Source organism: Podarcis melisellensis (genome assembly GCF_964234715.1).
Source record: "Podarcis melisellensis genome assembly, chromosome: Z".
NCBI classification, from domain to species: Eukaryota; Metazoa; Chordata; class Lepidosauria; order Squamata; family Lacertidae; genus Podarcis; species Podarcis melisellensis.
The window spans coordinates 14,275,205-14,299,578 of NC_138547.1; the positions used below are offsets into that span (position 1 = coordinate 14,275,205).

At 45.2% G+C, this 24,374-nt stretch overlaps 1 protein-coding gene and 1 long non-coding RNA gene across 10 annotated transcripts in view; one reads left to right on the plus strand and one right to left on the minus strand.

Annotated features, from left to right (window-relative positions):
• NTNG2 (netrin G2) overlaps positions 1–24,374 on the plus strand; it is a 125,052-nt gene that overhangs the window by 99,258 nt on the left and 1,420 nt on the right. For 5 of the 9 annotated variants that reach the window (XM_081897169.1, XM_081897172.1, XM_081897171.1 and 2 more), the window contains 4 exons: positions 6,277–6,333; positions 10,465–10,539; positions 12,061–12,228; positions 15,130–15,264. In XM_081897169.1, the coding sequence (XP_081753295.1) occupies positions 6,277–6,333; positions 10,465–10,539; positions 12,061–12,228; positions 15,130–15,264 (435 nt within the window). The remainder of the gene's footprint in view (positions 1–6,276; positions 6,334–10,464; positions 10,540–12,060; positions 12,229–15,129; positions 15,265–24,374) is intronic. The other 4 variants (XM_081897174.1, XM_081897176.1, XM_081897177.1 and 1 more) reach the window with 2 other exon arrangements.
• On the minus strand, positions 20,913–23,829 carry LOC309361910. Its single transcript, XR_014164695.1, has 2 exons — positions 22,699–23,829; positions 20,913–22,255 (listed from the first exon to the last, which is right to left on the minus strand). It is a non-coding gene; the product is annotated as an uncharacterized lncRNA (long non-coding RNA).

Genomic DNA, 24,374 nt, shown 5'->3' on the forward strand with positions numbered 1-24,374 from the left:
TGGGAATTGTAGTCCCAAACATCTGGAGGGCCGGAGTTTGCCTATGCCTGGCCTTGCATAAAAAAGAGCAGCAGAAACAAAAAAGTAAAACACCAAACATTAAAAATGCAGGGCAAGCAATTCACAATTAGAGTTCCCATGAAACGTATGCTTCAGCCCAATACAGATGTAAAAGGCACATAAGATGGATTTGTCTATTTCAGTTCCCTCAGTTTCCAGTTTTTCCAGTCTTAATTTGGTTCTCCACATTCTTGCACAGCAAATCACTTTTTAAAAAAATTAAAGAAAAATGCTCATGATTTTAAAAAATAATGAAAATTCATCAGCATCTTAGGGCAAATTTCTCCTAATAAACACATTTTTTGCATGCAATTTTGACTCGTTTGTACATTTTTGCAAGTAATTTCCCCTAGTATAATACATTTCGGTATGCCATTTTCAATGCTATATTAATTTTTATGCACATTTCCCCATAATATAAGATGCATTTTTGTAAACATTGGTTGGTTGGAGAATTTCATCATGAAGTTTGGAGAGCATGAATTTCAAAGGATGGCCATGTTTCCATTCTGATATTATTTTGCAAAGTGCCTTTAAATGTGAACTGAATTGAATTTCTTCCCCAGGGTGTGTGTGGACATTAGGCTCTCAAAAATGTTTCTAAGGTGTGCATGGGAGGGACTCAAAGTAATCCAATATTATTATGTTAAAAAATTCAAAAGGAACTATAAGCATGCTGAAAAGAGACAAAGAATGTCATAGAACTGTAGAAGGAAGCTCTGCGTGCACACTGTTCAGGGCTCAGCCTCTTCTCTCTCAACCTCAACTCACTCACTCTCTCAGCCTTTGCATATTAGCAGTCAGCTCAGCTCATCCCTCCACAGAAAAGCTCTGTTTCCAAAACAGGGCAAGGAAGATGATGCAGTCAGTTTCTCAGTTCTAGGAAAGGTGGCTGCGCTTCTTCCTCTTCTTCTATCAATTAAACCTTCCCAACAGCAGTCTTCTTTACCTGATCATTTCTGGGGGGGCTTGGCCCCACCCTCCCGCAAACTTTGGGGGCTTGGCCCCTTCTTCCCTCACTCTTCCAGGATCCCTAGGTCGCCAAGAGGTCCTGTGTGGGCAAGGGAGTTCCTCCACACTGGTGCCATCACCAATAAGGCCCTACTCTGGGCTCTCATTGACTTAAATTCCTGGAAATGCAGGATCCAAATAGGTGTTCACCAGTGGGTGGGAAGGGAGGAATGTTTAGAAAGAAGTGTTCTTTGGGGCCCAGCTTGTCAAAGGGCTTCTGTGGTTAAAAAAGAGTGCCTCATATTGGACACAGGAAGCCAATCAGCAGGCTATGTCGATGAGCAAGTCTCAGAGTGATGTCTCAGCCAGCCAATCCTCCATTTGCACTCTGAGAAACATCCAACTTGCCATTTGTTAGTGGCAGTGTAAAACAGAATATGAGCTCAAAGATGTGACACTTCTAGATGGCAAAGGTGACCAACTGCAGTCCATGTGCATATTCACTTTGGACAGTATCTTCCATGTCTTCCAGTTCAGACATTCTAATCATTCAGATTTACTCTGTCCACATTTCTAAGGACTGTCAGTTGGAGTATGGAGGGTAGTTCTTTACTTCATTAGCATTTGCTGCAATGGGTGGCTATCAGCTTTAAAAAATGGATTCGACAAATTGATGGAAGTTGAGTGGCCAACAACAGCTGTTAGGACAACCAAATAAAACCTCTGCCTGTGATGGGTGAGTCATGCTGTGCTTGGAAGTACCAGACAGAGGCACCCAACTGTCCTCTGTTGGAAACAGAAGACTAAGACAAATGGAACTTGGTCGGAGCCAGCACAGCACTTTGTAGCATTAGAGACAAAGGTATTCTTTGTGTTGCTTATCAAAGTGGCTAGGGAGGACTAGTGTGAAGGGACACCTCTTAAAGGTGGCTGTAATGACTTGGAGCATCTTATGGAACTGCTGCATACTATGTATACAGAATGGACCTTAAAGGTAAAAGTAAAAAGACCCCTGACCGTTAGGTCCAGTCTTGGCCAACTCTGGGGTTGCGGCGCTCATCTCGCTTTACTGGCCGAGGGAGCCGGCATACAGCTTCCAGGTCATGTGGCCAGCATGACTGAGCCGCTTCTGGCGAACCAGAGCAGTGCATGGAAACGCTGTTTACCTTCTCACCGGAGAGGTACCTATTTATCTACTTGCACCAGCATGCTTTCGAAATGCTAGGTTGGCAGGATAAGGGACCGAGCAACAGGAGCTCACCCCGTCATGGGGATTCGAACCGTGACCTTCCAATCGACAAGCCCAAGAGGCTCAGTGGTTTAGACCACAGCGCCACCTGGGCCTTATCTCTGATTAAATGAGGGGTGATTCAAACCCAATACCCCATATCAGGGGTCAGTGTGATTGAGCAGCTGCTAAGGCCCACATGTCATCCTAGCAAGTGTCTCCAGAGGCCCGGGCTCCTTACTGTCACTGAGGAACCGGTGGCCACTCCAGATAATGGAGTCCCAGCTCCCATCAACACCAGCCAACAACACCAGCAGTCAAGGATTATGGGAGCAGCAGTCCAGCAACAATTGAAGGATGACAGATTCCTCACCTCTGGCTTAGAGAACATGCTGATGAGGAGGCTAAGACAATAACTTTACTTCTGCTCAGGGAGAATAAATACAGGGAATAATTGACACCACTCACAAACTTGCAGGTTTCACTATCTGCACACATTGTGTTTTCAGGAAATCATTTATTAGGTGAGCGTTCACATAATGAGATAACGATTTCCACTGATTCCTATGGGGAGATTTCTAATGCATTCCCAACCCCTAAACATCAAAATACCTCAGGAAAATCTGCTGAAACCTTGCAAAAGGCAAACAAGGAAGGACAAAATGCTCTCTTACTTGTCTGATCTCTCCCTGTCCCTCCCAGTATGGTTTCTGGCAAAACAGCTGCCTTGGACCAACCAAACACAAAAAAGTAAAACTTCTTTAAGGCTGCTTAAATGTTTACAGCACTACATGCAAGTCTGACTGTTTGGATATCTGAATCTGCAGTGTGTATAGGAAGGTTTGGGTACCAATTCCTTGTGTTTGGATAAGTGTTTTTTTGCTGTTGTATAATAAGCATTTTGATAGTGGAACCTGTATTTAACCATTAAGTGCAGTGCCACCTAGTGGCTAAACCATACAAAGACACTACATCTCTGCCTATTTGCCCCTTCAAGCAGGGAAAATTGAAATACTTTATTGTCACTTGTACAACTTGTATACGTGAGAAAAATAACAGCAGCCTCCCACTCACTTTGATCCCTCTTACTGGAAAATGATGCAGTGGGTTGCAGAGGGCAAGCAGCAGGCAGTTGTGGCAGTGGAAAAGCCTATTCTACCTATTGCCAAAGAACCTGGGAATCTTCTGCTAGTTGCCCCCTTATCAAGGAAGCCAACCCTTTTTATGCCCTACTCATTGGGAAGTTTTCCTCTGCAAGAACCATGGAAATGATGGAGTAGTGGGAGCTTGTGCAGGAGAATGAATCTGTGGTTTGCACCAATTCTGGACAAAAGACTATGGGCAAATGAACTTGGGCTGTGAGCCCATGTGCTTTAAGTGTGCTAAATGTGCTTTAAATGTAAGGTGTGACGTAGGCTAGATGGACTGTTGATGCAATCCAGTATATTTGCCACCCTCCCAATGTGAGCTGGTGCTGATGGGAGTTGTACTTCCAAAACATCTAGAGGACCCCAGGTTGGAGAGGGCTGGTGTATGGCAAGTCATATGAATGTGGGGGGACAAGGGGTACCCTTGAGCAGCAAATTTCCTGAAGTCAGCAGACTTTCTCATGCAATTTGCCAACCCTGAATATCCTTAGCAAGCTGGACGGCTGCCAGTGAACAGAGTTGGGACAGGCATCACTTTTCCAAGAGCTTGAGATCTGGGTAGTAAATAATGCTGGTAGTTGGGCAAGGTGGGGGGGAGGCGAGACTGATGAAAGCAGCAGCCTGGAGTGAAACATCTATATGCGCTCTCTCTCTCGCTCTCTCCTTGGGAAAATGATTTGCGTCCCACCAGGGCCGCCTCCTCTGCTCTGAGCATGTTCGCCTTCAACAGCTTTGTAACACAAACAGCTGCAGCAGCCTGAGTATTGCGATGCAATTCTGCATTGGCACAAACCTCGCTCCGTGGGGCACGCAGAACTCTTTGGCAGTTTCCTCTGCCCAGCAGCTCTGCCATCACCGTAGCCCCGCAGAGATACTGGCACCCTCTGGGCTTAATTTTTTTTTTTTAGAGGACTCTTAATGTGATTGCCGCAGTAATTGAAAAGAGTGTTTAGGGGAGGTGTGTTTGGATAAGGCGACTTGAGGTAAAGGGAGGACAGCCAGGCCTTGTGGATTTCATATGGTGCAGTCCTCCCCCACCCCCACCCCAATGCACAGCCATCTGTGCAGAGCCTCAAAGCGTGGCACCCCTGTTCCGCTGCCCAGCTTTGCTGCCTTCTCCCCAGCCTCAGGGGGCAGGGAGGGACCAGCAAGAAAGCTCAACAGAACATCTCCCCTCCTGCTGAATTAGTGAGAGGGGAGGCATTCCAATACCCAGCTTTGTCACCAGACAGGAGGGGGAGATCTCCCCCATCTGCCTGGCAGTGTGACCGGGCTTTGCACTTAAGGGAGAAGCCAGCCCCTGAGCAGGAGGAGGGCATTCAGAAAGGATTTCCCTCCCTGCTTGGCACGGAAGACTTACAGAGTATTTCCCCCCCCCCATCTTGCGGGCAACAGCAGGGTGTTTCACCTCCACTGCTGAAAAGCATCTTTCCCTCTTCTGTGCAAATATGATTCCTGGCCTCCGCTGTCTATGGTTATCCTAGTTACAGTCCACACTGGGCCTCTGGGACCTCGCTGTTTTATATAGGTCTGTAACCCATAAGGGTTGTGTGCCCCCCCCCAACTGCCCTGCACAGGACATACTTTTCTGTTGCCCACCGTCAAAAGTCCCTCCCATCTGAAAAATGCAGGTGTAAATCTGTTTTGGAAGTTTGTTTCTTCACTGTGCATTTAGACACCTCTTAAGATAACATAACCAAATTTTGCAGGATGGTTTTCATCTATGCTTGGATAACCTTGGGCACCGTTTTGAATCGAGATGGCAGAGTGAACTTTTCAAAACTGTACTGGTGGCTTTTGGTTCCTTAGAATTCCTAAGCAGCCCCAGGTACAAACCTGCTAATGATAAAGAATAGTAAACTCGATCCTTGACCAACTTTCCCCAAACTGTTGCCTTCCAGCTGTTTTCAGTTTTCAGGTGTTTTGGCTATGCTGGCTGAGGCTGGTTGAAAGTTGCTGTTCAAAACATCTGGAGGGCACCAGGCTAGGCAAGGCTGGTCAAGAACCTTCTCTAAGGAACAATAAGTAGTAAGTCCAACCCTTGGCTGTCCATTTCATGGCTGCTCTTGGGTCCACTTTTACAGCATGAATTGTGGCCTGGTGGGATTCCTTGCAACACAAGTCTGATAGGCCCAGCCTCTGAAAATCCCCATGCCTTTCAGAGTTGTGTAGAGAACAGGGAAATTTCCCAAATGTAATTTCTCCCATTTCTGACCAACAGGCCATACAAATTTTCTCTTCTCAACTTTGAAAGACCCTTTGTTCTTCTCCTGTTTGGAATCTGGACAGGAATCAGGAGCCTGTGGCTCTTGAGATGTTGTCAGACTCCAACTTCCATCAGCCCCAGCCAGCATAGGCAACAGTTAGGGAGGATGGGAGTTAGTCCAACAACATCTGGAAGGCTACAAGTTCCTCGCTCTTGCTCTAGCTGTTAAATCAGAACCATTTTGAGAGAGGCTTTGATTGTGGTTCCAGTCACTTCTATGCATAGCCAAATGGCAGAATTCACCAACACAAGAGATGGCAATAGCCACCATGTTTTAATGGCTTAAAAAGAGGGGGAGAGAAATTCAGGGAGGGCAAAACTACCAGTGCCTATGTACCAGTTCGATTTATCAGGGACTATATGCCTCAGAACAGCAGTTGCTGAGGATCACAACTGGGAGAGAGTGTGTTGCACTCCTGCTCTGCTTGTCAGCGTCCCACATGCATCTGATTGGCTGCTCTAAGAAAGAGGATGCTGGTCTAGATAAGCCTTTGATCTGATCTAGCAGCCAGGCTCTTCCTACTAATCTTCCTTCTAGCCCTGTTGGACCAGAAGCTGAGAATCCACCCCACCCCTCCCTATTTATCCATTGTTTGTGTATTTGTCTTTCATCCCAAACGCAGCCCCTCCCAAGAGCAAAATGGGTCATGGCGCTGCCAAAAAGCACGGCAAGAAATCAGGTAATTTTCTGATGGCGCGCTGAGAATTGGCTAGTGTGCTTGGTTGAAAGTATTCACCTTAGTGTCTAGCTCGTCCGCTAGTAGGTTTTGTTTTGCTTTGTTTTGTTTTGTGGCCTATAAATCTAGAGCTAATGAGCGTGCTCCCTCCCATGCGTTGAAAAATAGGCCTAAGCATGTGCTTCCCTTGAAATAATTGAGAGAGAAACTAAACAGAAATTCCCATTTCTTAGGGAGACTTTAAATTTACTGCTACACCCTGTGAGTGACAACTTTACTCAGGTTTAATCCTTTCCTCCTCAGCTGTGTCCTGATGGAAATCTCTTCCCACAGCCACCCACTGCTACACTAAGCCTTGGGAGAAGGTGGGGGAAGAATCTCATTGATGTGCATAGCGGTTTCCATCATAGGATCATAGCTGGAGTGGAAATAACAATAACAATAATAATTAATAATAATAATACAGTGGTGCCTCGCAAGACGAAATTAATTCGTTCCGCAAGTCTCTTCGTCTTGCGGTTTTTTCGTCTTGCGATGCACGGTTTCCCATAGGAATGCATTGAAAATCAATTAATGCGTTCCTAGGGAAACCGCCTTCAGACCAGGTCCGGGGACAGTCTGTCCCCGGACCTCTTCTGAAGGCTGGGACAAGGGCTTTTCTTCCCACCCCCAGCATTTTAAAAAACCTGGGACAGCGGAGGACTTCTCCGCTGTCCGGGGCGATTTAAAAGCCCCTGGGAAGGCAGGCAGGGGGGACAAAGACTTTCGCCCCCCGCCCGCCTTCAGAAGGTGTTCCCGCCCCCCGCCCGGCTTCGCAGCAGCGCTACGAAGCCCGGCGGCTGGGGCAGGTGTTCCCCCCCCCCTGCTTCGGAGCAGCGTTCCGAAGCGGGGTGGCTGGGGCAGGTGTTCCCGCCCCCCGCCCGGCTTCGCAGCAGCGCTACGAAGCCCGGCGGCTGGGGCAGGTGTTCCCGCCCCCCCACCCCGCTTCGGAGCAGCGTTCCGAAGCGGGGTGGCTGGGGCAGGTGTTCCCGCCCCCCCGCCCGGCTTCGCAGCAGCGCTACGAAGCCCGGCGGCTGGGGCAGGTGTTCCCGCCCCCCCACCCCGCTTCGGAGCAGCGTTCCGAAGCGGGGTGGCTGGGGCAGGTGTTCCCGCCCCCCGCCCGGCTTCGCAGCAGCGCTACGAAGCCCAGCGGCTGGGGCAGGTGTCCGGGATCTCTTTTGAAGCAAGCGGCTGCGGAGAGACGCGATCTCCCCGCAGCCGCTTGCTTCAAAAGAGGTCCGGGATCTCTTTTGAAGCAAGCGGCTGCGGAGAGACGCGATCTCCCCGCAGCCGCTTGCTTCAAAAGAGGTCCGGGATCTCTTTTGAAGCAAGCGGCTGCGGAGAGACGCGATCTCCCCGCAGCCGCTTGCTTCAAAAGAGGTCCGGGATCTCTTTTGAAGCAAGCGGCTGCGGAGAGACACGATCTCCCCGCAGCCGCTTGCTTCAAAAGAGGTCCGGGATCTCTTTTGAAGCAAGCGGCTGCGGAGAGAAGCGATCTCCCCGCAGCCGCTTGCTTCAAAAGAGAAGACCCGCTGTCCCCGGGGCAAGCTTCGTTTTGCGAAGCAAGCCCATAGGGAAATTCGTCTTGCGAGGCAACTCGAAAACGAAAAAACCTTTCGTTTTGCGAGTTTTTCGTCTCGCGAGGCGTTCGTCTTGCGGGGTACCACTGTATATTATTTATACGCCGGCATCTGGCTGGGTTTCCCCAGCCACTCTAGGCGGCTTCCAACAAAATATTAAAATACAATAGCCCATCAAACATTAAAAGCTTCCCTAAACAGGGCTGCCTTCAGATGTCTTCTAAAAGTCTGGTGTTTTTTTCTTTGACATCTGGTGGGAGGACATTCCACAGGGTGGGTGCCACTACCGAGAAGGCCCTCTGCCTGGTTCCTTGTAACTTGGCTTCTCACTGTGAGGGAACTACCAAAAGGCCCTCAGTGCTGGACCTCAGCATCTGGGCACAACAATGGGGGTGGAGACGCTCCTTCAGGTATACAGGACCGAGGCCGTTTAGGGCTTTAAAGGTCAGCAGCAATACTTTGAATTGTGCTCAGAAACGTACTGGGAGCCAATGTAGGTCTTTCAAGACCGGTGTTATGTGGTCTCGGCAGCCGCTCCCAGTCACCAGTCTAGCTGCCACAAAGGAAAGAAAACCCCCCATGGGCTGCAGTCCTGAATAATAACAATAACAACAATCCTGGTGTTGCTAATGATGCTTTTCATTCTTACATAGTCTGAGTCTAGAAAGGTTCAAAGCAGCACAAAGTCTTTTCCAGCAGGAGTAGGTAGATGTATTTTAGTTTGTGTGGCAAACATTCACACAGCACCATCAGTGAGGGGGGTCTACTTTTAAAGGAGTTTAAAGTAAACATGTTGACAGTTTTCACCCTCTTGGGTGGTTGCAGCAAGAACAGCAAAAGATGCTTGTGCCACCTTTCAGACTTAACAACTTTATTACGGTGTAATTTTTCCTAGACTAGACTCTACAGCAGTGGTCCACTAGTCTCATTCAGTTGCTGTGTGCCTGTAAAAAATACAATTAAAAATCTTACAGCATCTAGCACAGCACCTTACCGTTGTTACAAGTGGCAGACAAACCTTGATCTGCCAAGAACTTCAGCAATTTTCAAAAGTGGTCCAAGGGAGGGAGAGGAAAGTTTGTGAACCACGGCTCTAGAGTGAATATCAAGAAGCTGTGGCTCTCCAGATGTTCCAATTCAGCTCCCATCAGTCCCTGCAGTCAGCATGGTCAGTAATCAGAGATGGTGGGAGGAGGAGTCCAGCAACATTTAGAAGTCCACAGATTTTCCACTTTGTTTGAGAGTTTGCTGTATCAGATGACTGGAGCATTCCACACATGGGTGGGTGTGACGAAAACCAGTGAAGTCATAGGAAAATGAATTGCAAAACAACAACAACAACCAGTCCCTGACAACCACCTTGACTCTTAGGTCTATGTAAAATAAGCACAGGAGCTTTTCATGAAACAGTTATGCTGTGAACCCAAACAACCTGGCATTGCTACATTAACTTACACCTTTAATAGGATTTTTAAAAGCCACCTGTTTTGATTTAGGCCACCCACAGAGGATATAATTTAATGCTTGCTGTTCAGTGAGGACCATGGAAGCAACAGGAGGGTAATGAAAGGAGAGTTAGGGTTGCAAAGGAATGACTGCAAGTCTAATGCAGCCTATCAAGCCACCTTTTTAAAAGGATAAATTCATGGAGGAGACAGAGCTATCAAGGGTTTTAGGCAGCGTAGCTAAATGGAGCCTCTATGTTCCATGGCAGTATACCCACCCCCCTCTTAGCACCAAATTCTGGAGCAGACTGCATGCGACGGCTGTTGCCTCCATGCCCTGCTTGTGGGTTACCCAGAAGCATTTGATTAGCCACTCAGGGGAAGCAGAGTGTTGGATTAGAGCAGGCTTCCTCAACCTCGGCCCTCCAGATGTTTTGAGACTACAGTTCCCATCATCCCTGACCACTGGTCCTGCTAGCTAGGGATCGTGGGAGTTGTAGGCCAAAAACATCTGGAGTCGAGTTTGAGGAAGCCTGGATTAGAGAGACCTTATTCTGATCTACTGGTGCTCTATGTCTTTATGATCTTCAGCCTATAGGACCCCATCTGCACTCTACAATTAAAGGAGTATTGTACCACTTTAAACAGTTTTGACTTCCCACGAAGGATCTTTGGAAGTGTTAAGGGTGTGAGGATTGTAAAGAAGCTCCACTGTAGTTCATAAGGAAGCTGTTTTCCACTTGTACAAAAGGAGGTGGGGAAATCAGCCTGGCTTTGGGCCTGACCACTGTGCATGTATGGATGAGCCCCATGAAGGAGGTCTGTAAGGTGATGGCACTTTCAAAAGTCAGAGTTCAGGAGAAGAGGATGGCAAAAATAGTCACAGTGTGGCAGGGGTTGAAATCTGCCTGTTACTGTGCTGAGACAGGATTGTGGTGGTATGGTGGTGTGATTGTTGTAAGTTGGTCTGTGTCCTGCTAAACCTGCTTCTCTGTAGCATAGAAGGTGTCACCTGTATGGGTCAAATAGGGGGAGGCAAAAAAAAAGTGGTGTCTTTTCATCTTCCCAAGAATCTCCCAAGGTTTCCAAACTGATCCGGCTCAAATCTGGCTCCATCCCATTGGCACCCGTTGAAACGTTTAAAGGTAAGTTGAGAAACTGGGAACTATTCGATGGTTGGCATTGAGTGTTGTCTGAAATTAATGGATCCAAGTTCATCCTGTTTGTTGATCTCATTGGGTCTACTCTGAGTAGGACAAGCATCGGATGCAGCCCAGGATGACTCTGAAAAGGTGCAAGTAAGTTGGAATTACATAGTGATGACCGGTCCTACTGTTAGGCAAATGGCAGCTGTTTCCCATGAGCCCCTGACCAGAGATGTGTGTGCCCCACAAACTTGTCATGCAACTCCCCTCAACTAGCCTGCTGCCTTCAGGTGTGCCACTTGTTCCGGCATGGTCTTGGTGATATCCGTGGGGGCATCTCTGGGAGAAACAGCCTGGTTTCTTCAGGCTCTATTTTCCTTCCTTTGCTGTATAGTGTGGAGGGGGGAAAGCTCTGCCTCTTGAAACTCATTGGTGCTTTGCCTGTCCATCACTTGTCTGCTTCCTCTTCATGTCTGTGTGCCTTTGTCGTTCTCCGGCTTCTTTCACTCCATTCATTGCAGCCTTAATCTTGAACTAATGACTCCAGCCAAAAGTCTCAACCGAAGGATGCATGCCTGCCTTGTGTGTCTAGAATGTCATCATCTGCTCTCCCTCTGAAGGGATGGACGTGCACAGAATGAGCTATCCTTGCTAAACTGTGAGAGGGAAATGTGACCCCAGCTACTTTGCCTGGGCATGATCCTTCCAGCCCTGCCCTGCTTACCTTACAATCTTAAAATAAGCAAGGTCAAGATGTCAGGCCCTCAAGATATTGCTGGACTCCCAACTCCCATCATCCTTAGCCATTGGCCATACTGGCTAGAACTGATGCTCATGGGAGGCTAGTGAGATTTGGAGATCCACAGATGTTCCCCATTCCTGATGCAAAAGATCATAGTAGCCCAGTGTGGAGCCAAGAGCTTCTGCGATGAGATTTGCCTCCAGATAGATTCCGGGGGCCCTGCAGAAACTTACATTTGCTCTGGTATAACTACTGCTATTAGTAAGGGGGACTGTTTTCTTCCTAGGAGATAATTTGCAAAATATGCTGTGAACAGATCCAGAGACTTAAAGACTGAAATATTCTAGCTATGAAGGCCTTCTAGTTCTCCTAGATGACAAATCTGGTGCCCTCCAGATGTTGTTGGACTCCCAACTCCTACCAACCTCAGCCAGCATAACCAGTAGTCAGGGACAATTGGAGTCCAACACACACCCATCCCTGATCTAGGATACCAAACAAGGACATTCTATCATCCTAGGAATAGCCCCAAAGAGTGAAGAACTAGACCCCAGAAAGGACCCCTAAACAGTGGCGGCTGAGCAATCAACCCAGCTGGTTGCATTCCCCTTTTCATGCGGCTAAAGCACTCTTTGCATGCAGTTCCTCTCCCTGCAAAGTGCCTTTTATTGCAACAGCCCCTGACATTGTATACTATGCCAGCGATAGGTGGAAATGCAAGCCCTGAGAGAAGCTTGATTTCCCACCCACCTATTTTCCTGCTCCTTTTCCTTCCACAGATTGTGAATGTTACGGTCACTCTAATCGCTGCAGCTTCATTGACTTCCTGAACCTAGTGACCTGCATCAGCTGCAAACACAACACTAGAGGGCAGCACTGCCAGCACTGCCGGCTGGGCTACTATCGCAATAGCTCCGCAGAGCTGGATGATGAGAATGTATGTGTGGGTGAGTAGTGCTCAGTTTTGCTCAAAAGCCATGAAGCCTCCTTGTTGGTGTTACAGGTAGAGACCCTTCCTATTGTTTATCTCAGTGGCTATCCAAAGATGAGGGGACCTGTGGCCTTCTAAATGTTGCTTAAATACAAGGTCCCATCCCTGGCAGGGTCCTCCAGATGTTGGTGGACTCCCAACTGTCATCAGCCAGCATGGAAAACAGGGGTGATGGTTGGGTAGTCTAGCCAAACATTTGGAAGGTCTGGGGTTTCCCATTCCTAGTTTAAAGCTAGCTGGGATAGTTCAGTCCATAAAGCATGAGACTCAATCTCAGGGTCGTGGGTTTGAGCCCCATGTTGGGCAAAAGATTCTTGCATTGCAGGGGGTTGGACTAGGTGAGCCCCATGGTTCCTTCTCACTCTACAGTTCTATGATTAAAAGGTAAAGGTACCCCTGCCCGTACAGGCCAGTCTTGACAGACTCTAGGGTTGTGCGCTCATCTCACTCTAGAGGCTGGGAGCCAGCGCTGTCCGCAGACACTTCCGGGTCACATGGCCAGTGTGACAAGCTGCATCTGGCGAGCCAGCACAGCACACGGAACGCCGTTTACCTTCCCGCTAGTAAGCGGTCCCTATTTATATACTTGCACCCGGGGGTGCTTTCAAACTGCTAGGTTGGCAGGCGCTGGGACCGAGCGACGGGAGCGCACCCCGCTGCGGGGATTCGAACCGCCAACCTTTTGATCGGCAAATCCTAGGCGCTGAGGCTTTAACCCACAGCGCCACCCACGTCCCATTGTTCTATGATTGTAATTGCCCTAAAGCAGGAGTAGATCACCTGTTGCCCTCTAGGTATTTCAGGACTCCAATTCTCATCAACCTCAGCCACCTTAGGCTCTGGTCAGAAATGATGGGAATTGTTGCCCAGCAACATCCATAGACCCATAGGTTCCTCATCCTGGCTTTAAGCAGTGATGGACTGCCTCACCAATTGAGTGAGTTTATGCATGTGTGCTGCCTCCCCCTCAACTTACTATTGTTATTACCCTTTTCTGCCCATGGATCTTGTTAAGTGGCTTCCATGATTAAAAACAAATCAAACATTGATACTTCGAGAACAACTCCTGCTATAAAAATGAAACAGCTTCATGACAGCTGCAGATGAAAACCAGCCAATCTTTGGCAATGGTCAAGCTCAAAATCCCAAGCTTTTGCCTAAATGTTGACATCTCAATAAGAAATGCCTCCTCATTGGAGTTGTTTTCAGGTGTTTTAATTGTTCCATCGTTTATGTGTTTGTTGCCCTGGGCTACTTTGGGAGAAAGGCTGAAATACAATTTCAGTAAATAATAGTAATTATTAATACTACTAAAAATCATCATCATAACTGTGACTTCACAAAAACCTAGTCTTTTTGACTGCTCATTCCTCCCCATTGTCCTGGGAATCAGGAATTATTATTTTTAATCATTTTTATTTAATAAACCATATACACTTCTTCTTCTTCTTCCATATCTCAGTGGTTTACAAAATGAATCCAGCATAGGGTCACTTCTTATCCCATTTTCTTTGCCCATAGCTGGAGGACTGACTTTCTTTAACTGGTAATACATAATACTTAACTTACTTCAGAATGTGATAAGCTATCCTTGTTGAATTTGAGGTTTCCCCTGCTCATTCTGCAGCATGTGGACCTTTGGGGCAAAGCCCTACCCTGCCAGCCGCACTGCTGATATCCCCCCTTTATGTTGAGGGTCAGTGACTGCAATGCGCTCCACGTGGGGCTACCTTTGAAGGTAACTCGGAAACTACAACAAATCCAGTATGCAATAGCTAGACTGGTGACTGGAAGTGACTGCCAGGACCATATAACACCGGTCCTAAAGGATCTACACTGGCTTCCAGTACGTTTCTGAGCACAATTCCAAGTATTGGTGCTGATCTTTAAAGCCCTACATGGCTTCGGCCCAGTATACCTGAAGGAGCGTCTCCACCCCCATCGTTCAGCCACTGAGGTCCAACTCCGAAGGCCTTCTGGCAGTTCCCTCACTGCAAGAAGCAAAGCTACAGGGAACGAGGAAGAGGACCTTCTCAGGAGTTGTGCGCACCCTGTGGAATGCCCTCATGTCAAATGTCAAGGAGATAAATAACTCTACAAGTTTTAGAAAACATCTGAAGGCAGCCCTGTATAGTGAAGTTTTTAATATTTGATGTTTTATTATGTTCACATATCTATTGGAAGCCACCCAGAGTGTTTGGGGCAACCCAGTCAGATAGATGGGGTACAAATAATAACATTATTATTATAATTACCATATTTTTCACTCCATAAGATGCACTTTTTTCCTCCTAAAATGTAAGGGGAAATGTCTGTGCGTCTTATGGAGCGAATGTGGTCGATAGTTGGCTCCCTTTCCAGCCCCGGCCCCTTGCCCAGGCCTCCATTGTTGAATGTTCTGCAGACCGAGGCTATTTGTTTCCCCGGTGACATGTGACTGGCTGATTAGATTATCTGTCTGGAAACTAGAAATGGCTCCCTTTCCTTTACTAAAGAAGCTGCAGAACTGTGAGTTGAACCCCATAAAAACAGGATTTTTCCCTCCTTTGCAAAGTAAGCTCAACAACTTTGAGCTGATCCTCAAAAAAAAGAGGGCTTTTCCCCTTTGCAAAAGAAGCTGCACAACTGTGAGTGATCCCCCCAAAAACAGGGCTTTCCCCCTTTCCTCCTCTGAAAACTAGGTGTGTCTTATGCTCAGGTGCATCTTATTGAGCGAAAAATAAAACATGGTATTTGGAAAGGGAATCAGACATTAAGCAGGAATTTCATGTGGTGCCTGAACAACCCCGATCTACACTGACACAGCTTTTTTTTTTGGTCCTGTTTTGTTTCTTCTGCACTGTTTTGTCTTTGACAGATTGTAACTGCAACCGTATAGGCTCAGTGGCCAACCGCTGCAACGAGACCGGCTACTGTGACTGCAAAGAAGGTGTCACTGGGCCGAAGTGTGATGACTGTCTGCCCGGCTACTACTGGAGACAAGGCTGCTTTCGTAAGCATCACTGTTCACCTGTAGCACAGGGGAAAGCTCTTCCCACTTGGGCAAAGAGCAAAAGGGGACACAGCTCAATGACAGCAGGAGATGGCTGGGAACAAAGGAAGCTGCCTTGCAGCAAGTTAAGCCAATGCCCCCTCTATCTCATTATTGTCCGCACTAGGTGTGAGGAACTTTCAGCCCTCCAGGTGTGGATGAATTACAACTCCCATCAGCCCCAGCAACCATGGCCAATGTCCACAGATGATGATGGTGGGAGTTGCAATTCAGCAACATCTGGAGTGCCAAAGGGTTCCTGTACCTGGTCTACACAGACTGGCAGCAAGTCCCCAGGTTCTCATGTAGGTGCCTCTCTCAATGCTCCCTAGAAATGCTGGAGATTGTACCTGGGGCATTCTGCATGCAGGTCATCGGTTCTACTGATGAGCTATAGCTGCTCCTGATGAACATATGAAGCTGCCTTCTACTGAGTCAGACCATTCGTCCATTAGCTCAGTATTGTCTACACCAGTGGTTTTCAACCTTTTTGAGTAGGTGCCCTTGAGTAACCACATTCTTTCTGTGGCTCGCCTGGGGTTCCATTACAGGATGTGTGTAAGTGGGGAGTTCCCCCGTTCCGCACCCACCCTACCCTGTTCCGGTGCAGTTTTTGGCATACAGGTAAGTGGAAGTGCACGTGCTGACAGGAACACAAGCATTGCCACTGCTCTGTAGGGGGGGCCAAGCCTTTCACCAAATTAGTGTTTGCATGGGGGTGCGGAGGGCAAAACAAGATACAGATCAGAAGCAGAAATCTTTTGTTATTGCAGGGAAGGGAAGGGAGAAACACACAGCGCAAGACACACATGCAGACATGGTCCTTTCCTGCAACATTCTCCTTGCCCTACAAAGCTGGGTGACGGTTAAACAAAAGAAGGGTTGCTGGGAGGGGGGGAGGTAGAGAAGAAGGGGAGATGTTGGGGGTGGAAGGAGAGAGACACACAGAAGACACTCCACCACTTTCAGTAAGTTTTCCAAATATTACACATAAAATTCCAATACATATTATTTTTTTTAAAAAAATTCTATTTCCCAACCCCTTTTTCCATGATGTTATTCTCACCCCCCCCCACTTTGCTGCACCCTATCTTTACTCTTTTTTATCATAATCATAACACAATAGTGTTTTTTCCATTGCTCATTGTTCGAAACATGGTTGCAGGTTCTTCATATTTTAATATTTCTTCAAATAATCTGAAAAGGACTTCCATTCTTTTAAAACACAACAACCAGTCATCATTAAATTATCTTATTTTAGCTGTTAGCTTTGCTGATTCAAGTAAAGTCCATTACTTTACTTATTCATTCTTCTTTAGTGGGAACGTCTCTTTCCACTTCTGAGCATAGGCAGTGGTGTCCAAACTTTTTCCAAAGAGGGCCAGATATGATGAATTGAAGGGCTGTGAGGGCCGACCAAAGTCTTTATCGTTTTTTTAGGATTGAAGTTGTTGAGTTTTTTTTTGTTTTTGTTTTTTTGGATTTTACCCTAGGAGATAAACTGACCGGATTAGACCCCTGAAACAGACTTTGGACATGCCTGGCATACAGTATCCTACCTGCTGTACATAAACAACTTAACCATCCTTTTTCAAATTTCTGTCCCTATAATTCCTGGCAGAAAAGATTCAGGTGATTGTGGTATACTCACTTTAAACAATCTTTTTTATCTCATCATGTTTTTGTTTAGTCGTTTAGTCGTGCCCGACTCTTCATGACCCCATGGACCAGAACACACCAGGCACTCCTGTCTTCCACTGCCTCCCGCAGTTTGGTCAAACTCATGCTGGTAGCTTCGAGAACACTATCCAGCCATCTCGTCCTCTGTCGTCCCTTTCTCCTTGTGCCCTCCATCTTTTCTCATCATATATTTCCACAAATACCCCAGCTTTTTCACGTCCACCACATATGAAAGAAAGGACTGTCTGCTTGTTTATACCTCCAGCAGTTATTCTTCTTATACATTTTAGATAATTTATCAGGTGTTAAATACCATCTATCATTTTGATATAATTCTCTTTTAAAGCATAGCAAGTGGTGAATTTCATGTCTACTTTCCACAACTTTTCGCTTTCTATATTATGTCCCAAATCTTTAGCCCATTTTATCATTACCACTTTCACCATTTCCTCTTTCATCTCCCATTCTAATAATAGTTTATACATTTTTGAGATCAGTTCTTCTCTTCCTTCAAACACAATATTTTCGATGTGATAGTAGGCAGCTTTGTCTAGTGCCCTTTGTTATAGTGCACTTTTCTGTTAGCACTCCATTTACTATTATACTTGAAAATTGTTCTGTTTATATTGCTGCTTTTATTCCTCTCACAATTTTCTCCCCCAACCCATAATATCCAATATTTTCCCCATGAAACTCCAAGAAACTTTATCAAACACCTTCTCTGCATCTAGAAAATCATTGCTAATTGCTTATCTCTTCTCTTTTCAAAATATTCTATAGCATTTAATACAATTCTAACATTGTCTTTTATTTGTCTTGTCAAGAGAAATCCAGCTTGATCTTCATGAATCCAGTCCTTTAAAACTAATTTAAGTCTTCTAGCTGATATTACTGCAAACAATTCATAATCACAATTGAGAAAGGAAATAGGTCTATAGTTCTGGGTTGGATCTTCATCTTGCTTTGCTAGCAACGTAATATTAGCGTGTTTTCAGGAGTCAGGCATTTTCCCTTGCATCGTAATATTGTTCATAACCATTTGTAAAGGTTGGGCTAAACAGCCTCAAAACCTTTATAATAACAAGCAGTTAGGATGTCTGGCTGTGGCACTCTATTAGTCTTTGGATCATTTATTGCTTGCTTCACTTCCATTGCTGAAATAGGTAGATTCAGTACATCCCTTTGTTCTTTTGTCAAGGCTGGCAACTTCCTTTCTTTCAAATATCCTGCCCATTGCATCTAGGTCCTCTTTACCACCTTGATATAACATTGAGTGATATTTTAAAACCATCTTTATTAGTTTTTCATTATATGTTATTCCTCCATCTATAGACAGTTTATCACATTCAATTTCCTCTCTTTTTTTCAAATGCCAGGCCAGCAGCCTTCCTGGCTTGTTAGCAAATTCAAACTGCGTCTGCTTCAAACATTTCAGCTTTTGTTTCATCTCTTGGTTTACTAGCACTGATAGCTGGGTTTATAACAGTCTTATCATTTGTACCAGTTTGTTATCACTAGGTTTATCAACTAAATACTTTTCACAATTTGCTATTTCTTGTAATATGCCTTACATCTTTTTTATTTTTGCATTTTCAATTTTACAAACAAGAACACAAAAAAGCAAAATACAAGCATCATATTCCCTTTGACTTCCCTCCCCCCTTTTTTGTGGATACTTATGTTATAATTTTCATTCTGCATCTCCTACTAACTTCAATTATTGTAAGTCCTTGGTCCATCCATGATTCAATTTTTTACTACGAGTTTTCTGGCAAACCTACTAATGAATGTAATTGTTTACAGTAGTTTTTCAAATACATTATAAACTTTCCCCATTCTTGTTAAATTTTTATTCTTCCGGGCTCCTGATTCTTCTTGTAAAGGTAAGGGTAAAGGGACCCCTGACCATTAGGTCCAGTCGTGGCCGACTCTGGGGTTGTGGCACTCATCTCGCTTTACTGGCTGAGGGAGCCGGCGTACAGCTTCCGGGTCATGTGGCCAGCAGGACTAAGCCACTTCTGGTGAACCAGAGCAGCACACTTCTTGTAAGTTTTACCAATTCAGCATAGTTCATTGATTTTATCTGCCACTCTTCTTTGGTTGGAACTGTATCTTCTTTCCATCTCTGGGCTAACAAAATTCCGGCAGCTGTGGTCTCATACATGAACAATTTCTTCTGGTCCTTCTGAATCTCCGCACCTAGAATTCCTAAAAGAAAATGTCTTACGTATTTTGATCTTGTACCTTTTTAGATAAGTACTTTGCTATATAAAGAAGCCTCTGACGACCACATTCCCAACATCCCATACTATATTTAAATCTGTACTTTTCCCAAAATTTAACTCAAAGAAGTCAGTCATACATGTAAATCCCTTTTGCTTTATCTCAGTCTTTCTTAACAAGCTGTCACCCATCTAAAAGCAGTATTTCGTTGGCCTTTGATAATAGCAAATATCAAATTATGGTCTTGGTTGTATTTCAGTTTTCTTAAAACCAGATACAATGGGTTTTGATGCCCATAGCATATCTATTTTTGGAGGCTCTATTTGCTGCCTGAATGATGTGTGAAGTCTTTAACCAATGGGAATTTAAATCTCCATACATATTGCAGATCCATATTTTGGGCCATCTCAAAAAACACCTTTGGTAACTTACCCTCTGAAACTACATTGGGTGTAGTTGCTCTGTCCATATCCCCTGAAACCATATGACATTTCCATCGTATTTTTACAAAATTCTTTTTTCTCATTTGGTGCATAAAGTTCCACCAACAGGATTTACGTCCCACTATTGTAATTTCCACAACTATTATTCTCCCTTCTTCATCTTTAAAAACTTGTTTTGGTTCCAATTTTGGATTCACATATTCACATATAACACTTATCTTTTTTGCTTTATCTGATGCAATAAATTCTCTCTCTCTCTCTTTCTCTCTCTCACACACACATATATAATTTTCTCATTTTACATACATTTTAACGAAAAAAATACAGATGTATACAAAAAGAATCTACATTTCCTACAGCTTCCTCCCCTCCTTTCTGTGGTTACAAGGAAGCCCTGTTTAGGGAAGTTTTTAATGCTTGAAGTTTTATTCTGTTTAATATCCTGTTGGAAGCCGCCCAGAGTGGCTGGGGAAACCCAGCCAGATGGACGGGGTATAATAATAATAATAATAATAATAATAATAATAATAATAATAATAATAATTTTATATCTTTCATCTCAATGTAATAGATTCTTGACCTTTTTTTTTTTCTAGGAGTCCTTTTGATATGTTCTCTTGGAGACAAATTATGTTCATTTTTTGTTTTAAAAATACATGAGCAATCATGTCTTTTAATATTGAGTCCATTTACATTCCATGATACTAATTTATAAGCCATTATTTTTGAAATTTTAAAGTCCTTTTCTCACAGAATTGTGTGGTTCCTTTGTATCTTGCTGTTCTTCCTCCAACTTCTCCAGTTGTTCTGTTTCCAACTGTTTCTTCCAGGAATCTTGCGGTTTTTGCAAATCCGCACATCTTTCTTTCTTAGCTTTGTAAGTAAAACTCAGTCCCTCTGGGTATTCCTATCTAAACGGTACCTTCTGTTTCTTCAATGCCTCAACCAAAAATCTGTGTTCCTTTCTTTTGTTTAGGATCCTTGATGGGATTTCCTTAAGAATTCTAATCCTCTGAACACCTATTTTTAGATGGTTTTGAAAATGAGTTTGTAGAATTTTATATCTCAGTGCTCTGGAAGTAAATTACACCAAACAGTCCCGTGGGAATTTCTTAGCTCTCACATATGATTATTTAATTCTATAATCTCTGTCTATCAAATTCTCCATCATCTCTGGTGGTAGTTGTAAAAAAAAGACGAAAATTCCTTTCCTTTCCTTAAAATCTTCTTCCCGAAGTTCCAGGAAACCTCTAAATCTTAAAAAAAAAAGAGATTCTTGTTGATACTTCTCCAAGATTGCAATCTTGTCCTCTAAGGTTTCTTTCTCAGCCTGGAGAGCTGACACCTGACTTTGAACTTCTCCTCTGCATCTTTTTGTATCTTGGCTCTCTTCAGAAAGTTTTTTTAACTGACCCCTCCAACGATGTTGTCCTTTTAGCCAAGTCTCTTGATGTCACTGGCACAATCTTTAATGCTCTTCGATAACTCAGTCAATGCTAAAGTATTTTGTTCTAGAGGTAAATTAACTCCCATCAAAATCTCACTGGAATTGCCTTTTCTGTCATTGGCCTTCACCATTTTCAACCTTGAATCTATCATATCCCTGTTTTACCACCAGATGGTAGTATACCCTCAAAAAATATTTATTGCTTTCCACACTGATCTTCTCTTGTCATGCATGACCTTATTTCGCCACAAGACGGTAGTATTACATATATTTTCCAAGAATATATGTCTGTTTACATTCCACAGTGCTCTTTTCCCATGATCCCAATCCCCAAATCTTTGGAACACAACAAAGGATCTCTGTGGACTCATTGCACCAAACTCAAGTAATTGTATTGTAACCAACAGAGTCCTTCACTACAATTATTAATTGAAAAGCATCATAGTAGAAACAGTTCTTTATATAATTATTAGTTTATGTCCTTCTAACCACTCCTTTCTTCAGCAACCCAGTGTTACTGTAATTCATCTTAAATCAGCATACATTCTGTTTTAATAATCAAGCTCCTTTCAGTATAATTGTGAGGAAATTGGGGTAAAGAAGGTCTTACCAAATGTTCGTAGAGAAAATCTCCCTGCATCATTTGCCACCCCCCGTTACTCACCGCAACAAGATGTTACTTTACTTAAAGTTCTTTAGACCCAGCACACAGATTTGTTTTGCAGCTTGTTGTTCACCATTTTCAATGGGCTGGTGCCTTCAGCTCATCTTTGTAGTTTTACAGTCCAAATTAATTAGGATAGAAGAGAAAAGAGCCACTTCATGAACAGCCTGGCACGGCTATTCCTGAGGAATCATCAATGGAGTACCTGAATGACCCCTTGTACCCATCTCAGACAGCGTCCTCCAGCATCGCTCACAATGGGGAGATCCTCTTTGCGTGCTGTGGGCACCCTACACCCCCTGGTAACTCCTGGAGGGAACAAGGATGTGGTGTGGTCACTGCCATTTTAAAATCCCTCACAGTCCCGTCCCCCATCCCCCCGGCGGAAGATTTGGCTTGCTCGCCTGCTAGCTGCCCTGGAAGTCCGTTCTGGTTTCTCTTGTTTCCATATTGCTGCATTGCAAATTTAAGCATGGGACCTAGGTGTAAGAAAAACTGAAAGCAGAAAGAATAAAATAGCAGGCAACATTAGGCCAAAACAGACATCACTTGGCCATAATTACTGGCAGTCATTAGGAGAATGCCATCAGTGTTGACACCTGCTTTGATTTCACAGTTTTTTCCTTATTTTTAATCCTTTTTTTTCATTTATTGCAAAATCTTTTGTTGGGCAGCGTGCAAGTAATGGCCTCAAATAAATTGGAGCCAGGTTGGGGAGACTTTTATTTGTCCTGAGACAACCCTGGAGAGGACCAAACTTTGTGGCTTTTGGGTTGCTGCTAATATTACCCAAGTAAAGGCTCTGGAGTAAATTAAATGTGTTACAGATGCCTCCATCTCTGTCTAAATATGTGGCTTTGCAATCAAGCAAAGAGCTGTGGTTGCCCCATTTTGAAGAGCCACGAAAACTGAAGGAAAGTAATAATGATCAAACCTACCAGAGTGGCTGGGGCAACTTCAGGGTTTCAAATCCTCCATGTTGGGTATGAATCTCACCGGGTGTGACCTTGGGGGCCACTCACTGCTTTTCAGCCTGGCCTACCTTGCAGGGTTCTGCAGCTAGAAGGGGAAGGTGGGGGGAAAGAACCACGTACACTACCTTGAGCTCCCTGTAAAACACGGATATCATTGTGCTAACACACACACACACTGTTGGGACTTACTTGCAAGTAGTAGGGATGAAAACTACAATTTCTCCAGAGCAAGGAATAAAGAACCCTTTCCACAAATGGCACCCTTCTCTCGTCCACCTCCAAAACACACACATACACACATACACACACACACGACTTTAGCCATCTAGGTGCCTGCATGCACTGTTGGTATTTACTTGTAAGTAGAAGGCAAGCACCAGAGCAGTAAATAAGGCAAACTTCCCACTTTGCATAGGCTGCTCCATAACTGGATTCCTCCTGGCTGGAGCAGGAGCAAGAGTCAGGCCGGGCTGGGGAGAGAGACAGAGAGATAGATTGAGAGAGAGAGATTGCAGATATGCAGGAAGGACGGCTGATGTGAAAGGGAGAGAGAGAGAGCGAGAGAGAGGAGGAGGGCCCTCCTGCGGCACCCCTGACCAAACATCAAGTCACTCAAGAGCGCCAAGGCACACAGGTTGAAAACCTCTGGTCTACACGGACTGACAGTAAGTCTCCAGGTTTCCACTCCATCCCCTGGACGTGTCAGGGATTGTAACTTGACCCATCCACATGCAACATAGGTGCACTGAGCTCTGACCCTTAAGGAATAGAATGATAAGAAGCTGCCTTATACTGTGTCAGGCCACTGTTCCAAATAGCCCAGTATCCTCTACATTGCCTGGCTGCAGCTCCCCGGGGTTTCAGACACGAGTTTCTCTTCTAGCCCTACCTGGAGATGCTGGGATCTTCCACATGCCAAGTGGATGTGCAGAAGTTCCCACCATCAATTCCTAGCAGCTCCAATTAATAATTCTGGGTAGCAGATGTGGGAAGGATGTGAGACATTGGGGAGCTGCTGCCACAGTAGGAGAGATGGTCCAGTTAACAGACACACAAGGTAGCAGAACAGGCAAGACAGGCAGGAGCTACAGCAAGGGTGGCTTCCAACTCCTATCTGCCCCTGCTAGCACAACCAGTGCTGAGGGTGATGAAAGTTGGAGTCCAATTACAGCTATGAGAGTGAATCATAGCTCAGAGATAGAGCGTGTGCTTTGCACGTGGAACAGGCAGAAGAAAACTCACGAGCCCCAGCAGTATAGTCAGGGAACAGGGAGAGCCTTCCAGGGGGTCCTGCATTTCACTTTAAATTTCTGGGGACCTTCCTGTTCCTTCTGCTAGGTGAGGCCCTGGCCTTTCGCCCCCAAAGTTTTGCCCTGGCGCCACCATTCTCTTGCCTCCAAATCAGACTGGAAAAGGCACTAGACCAGGAATGATGGGTGAGAGTGTCAGACTAGGACTTTGGAGGCCAGGGCACAAATCCCTACTCAACTATGAAGCTCAAAATGACCCACTGTCTCTCTGCCTAACCTTCCTCTCTCAGTGTTGTGATGAGGATAGAATACAGCAGGAGAAGAACCATGTACAGCACCTTAAGAACCTTGGAGGAGAGGGGGAATATGAATGTATTAACAGTGGTGGTG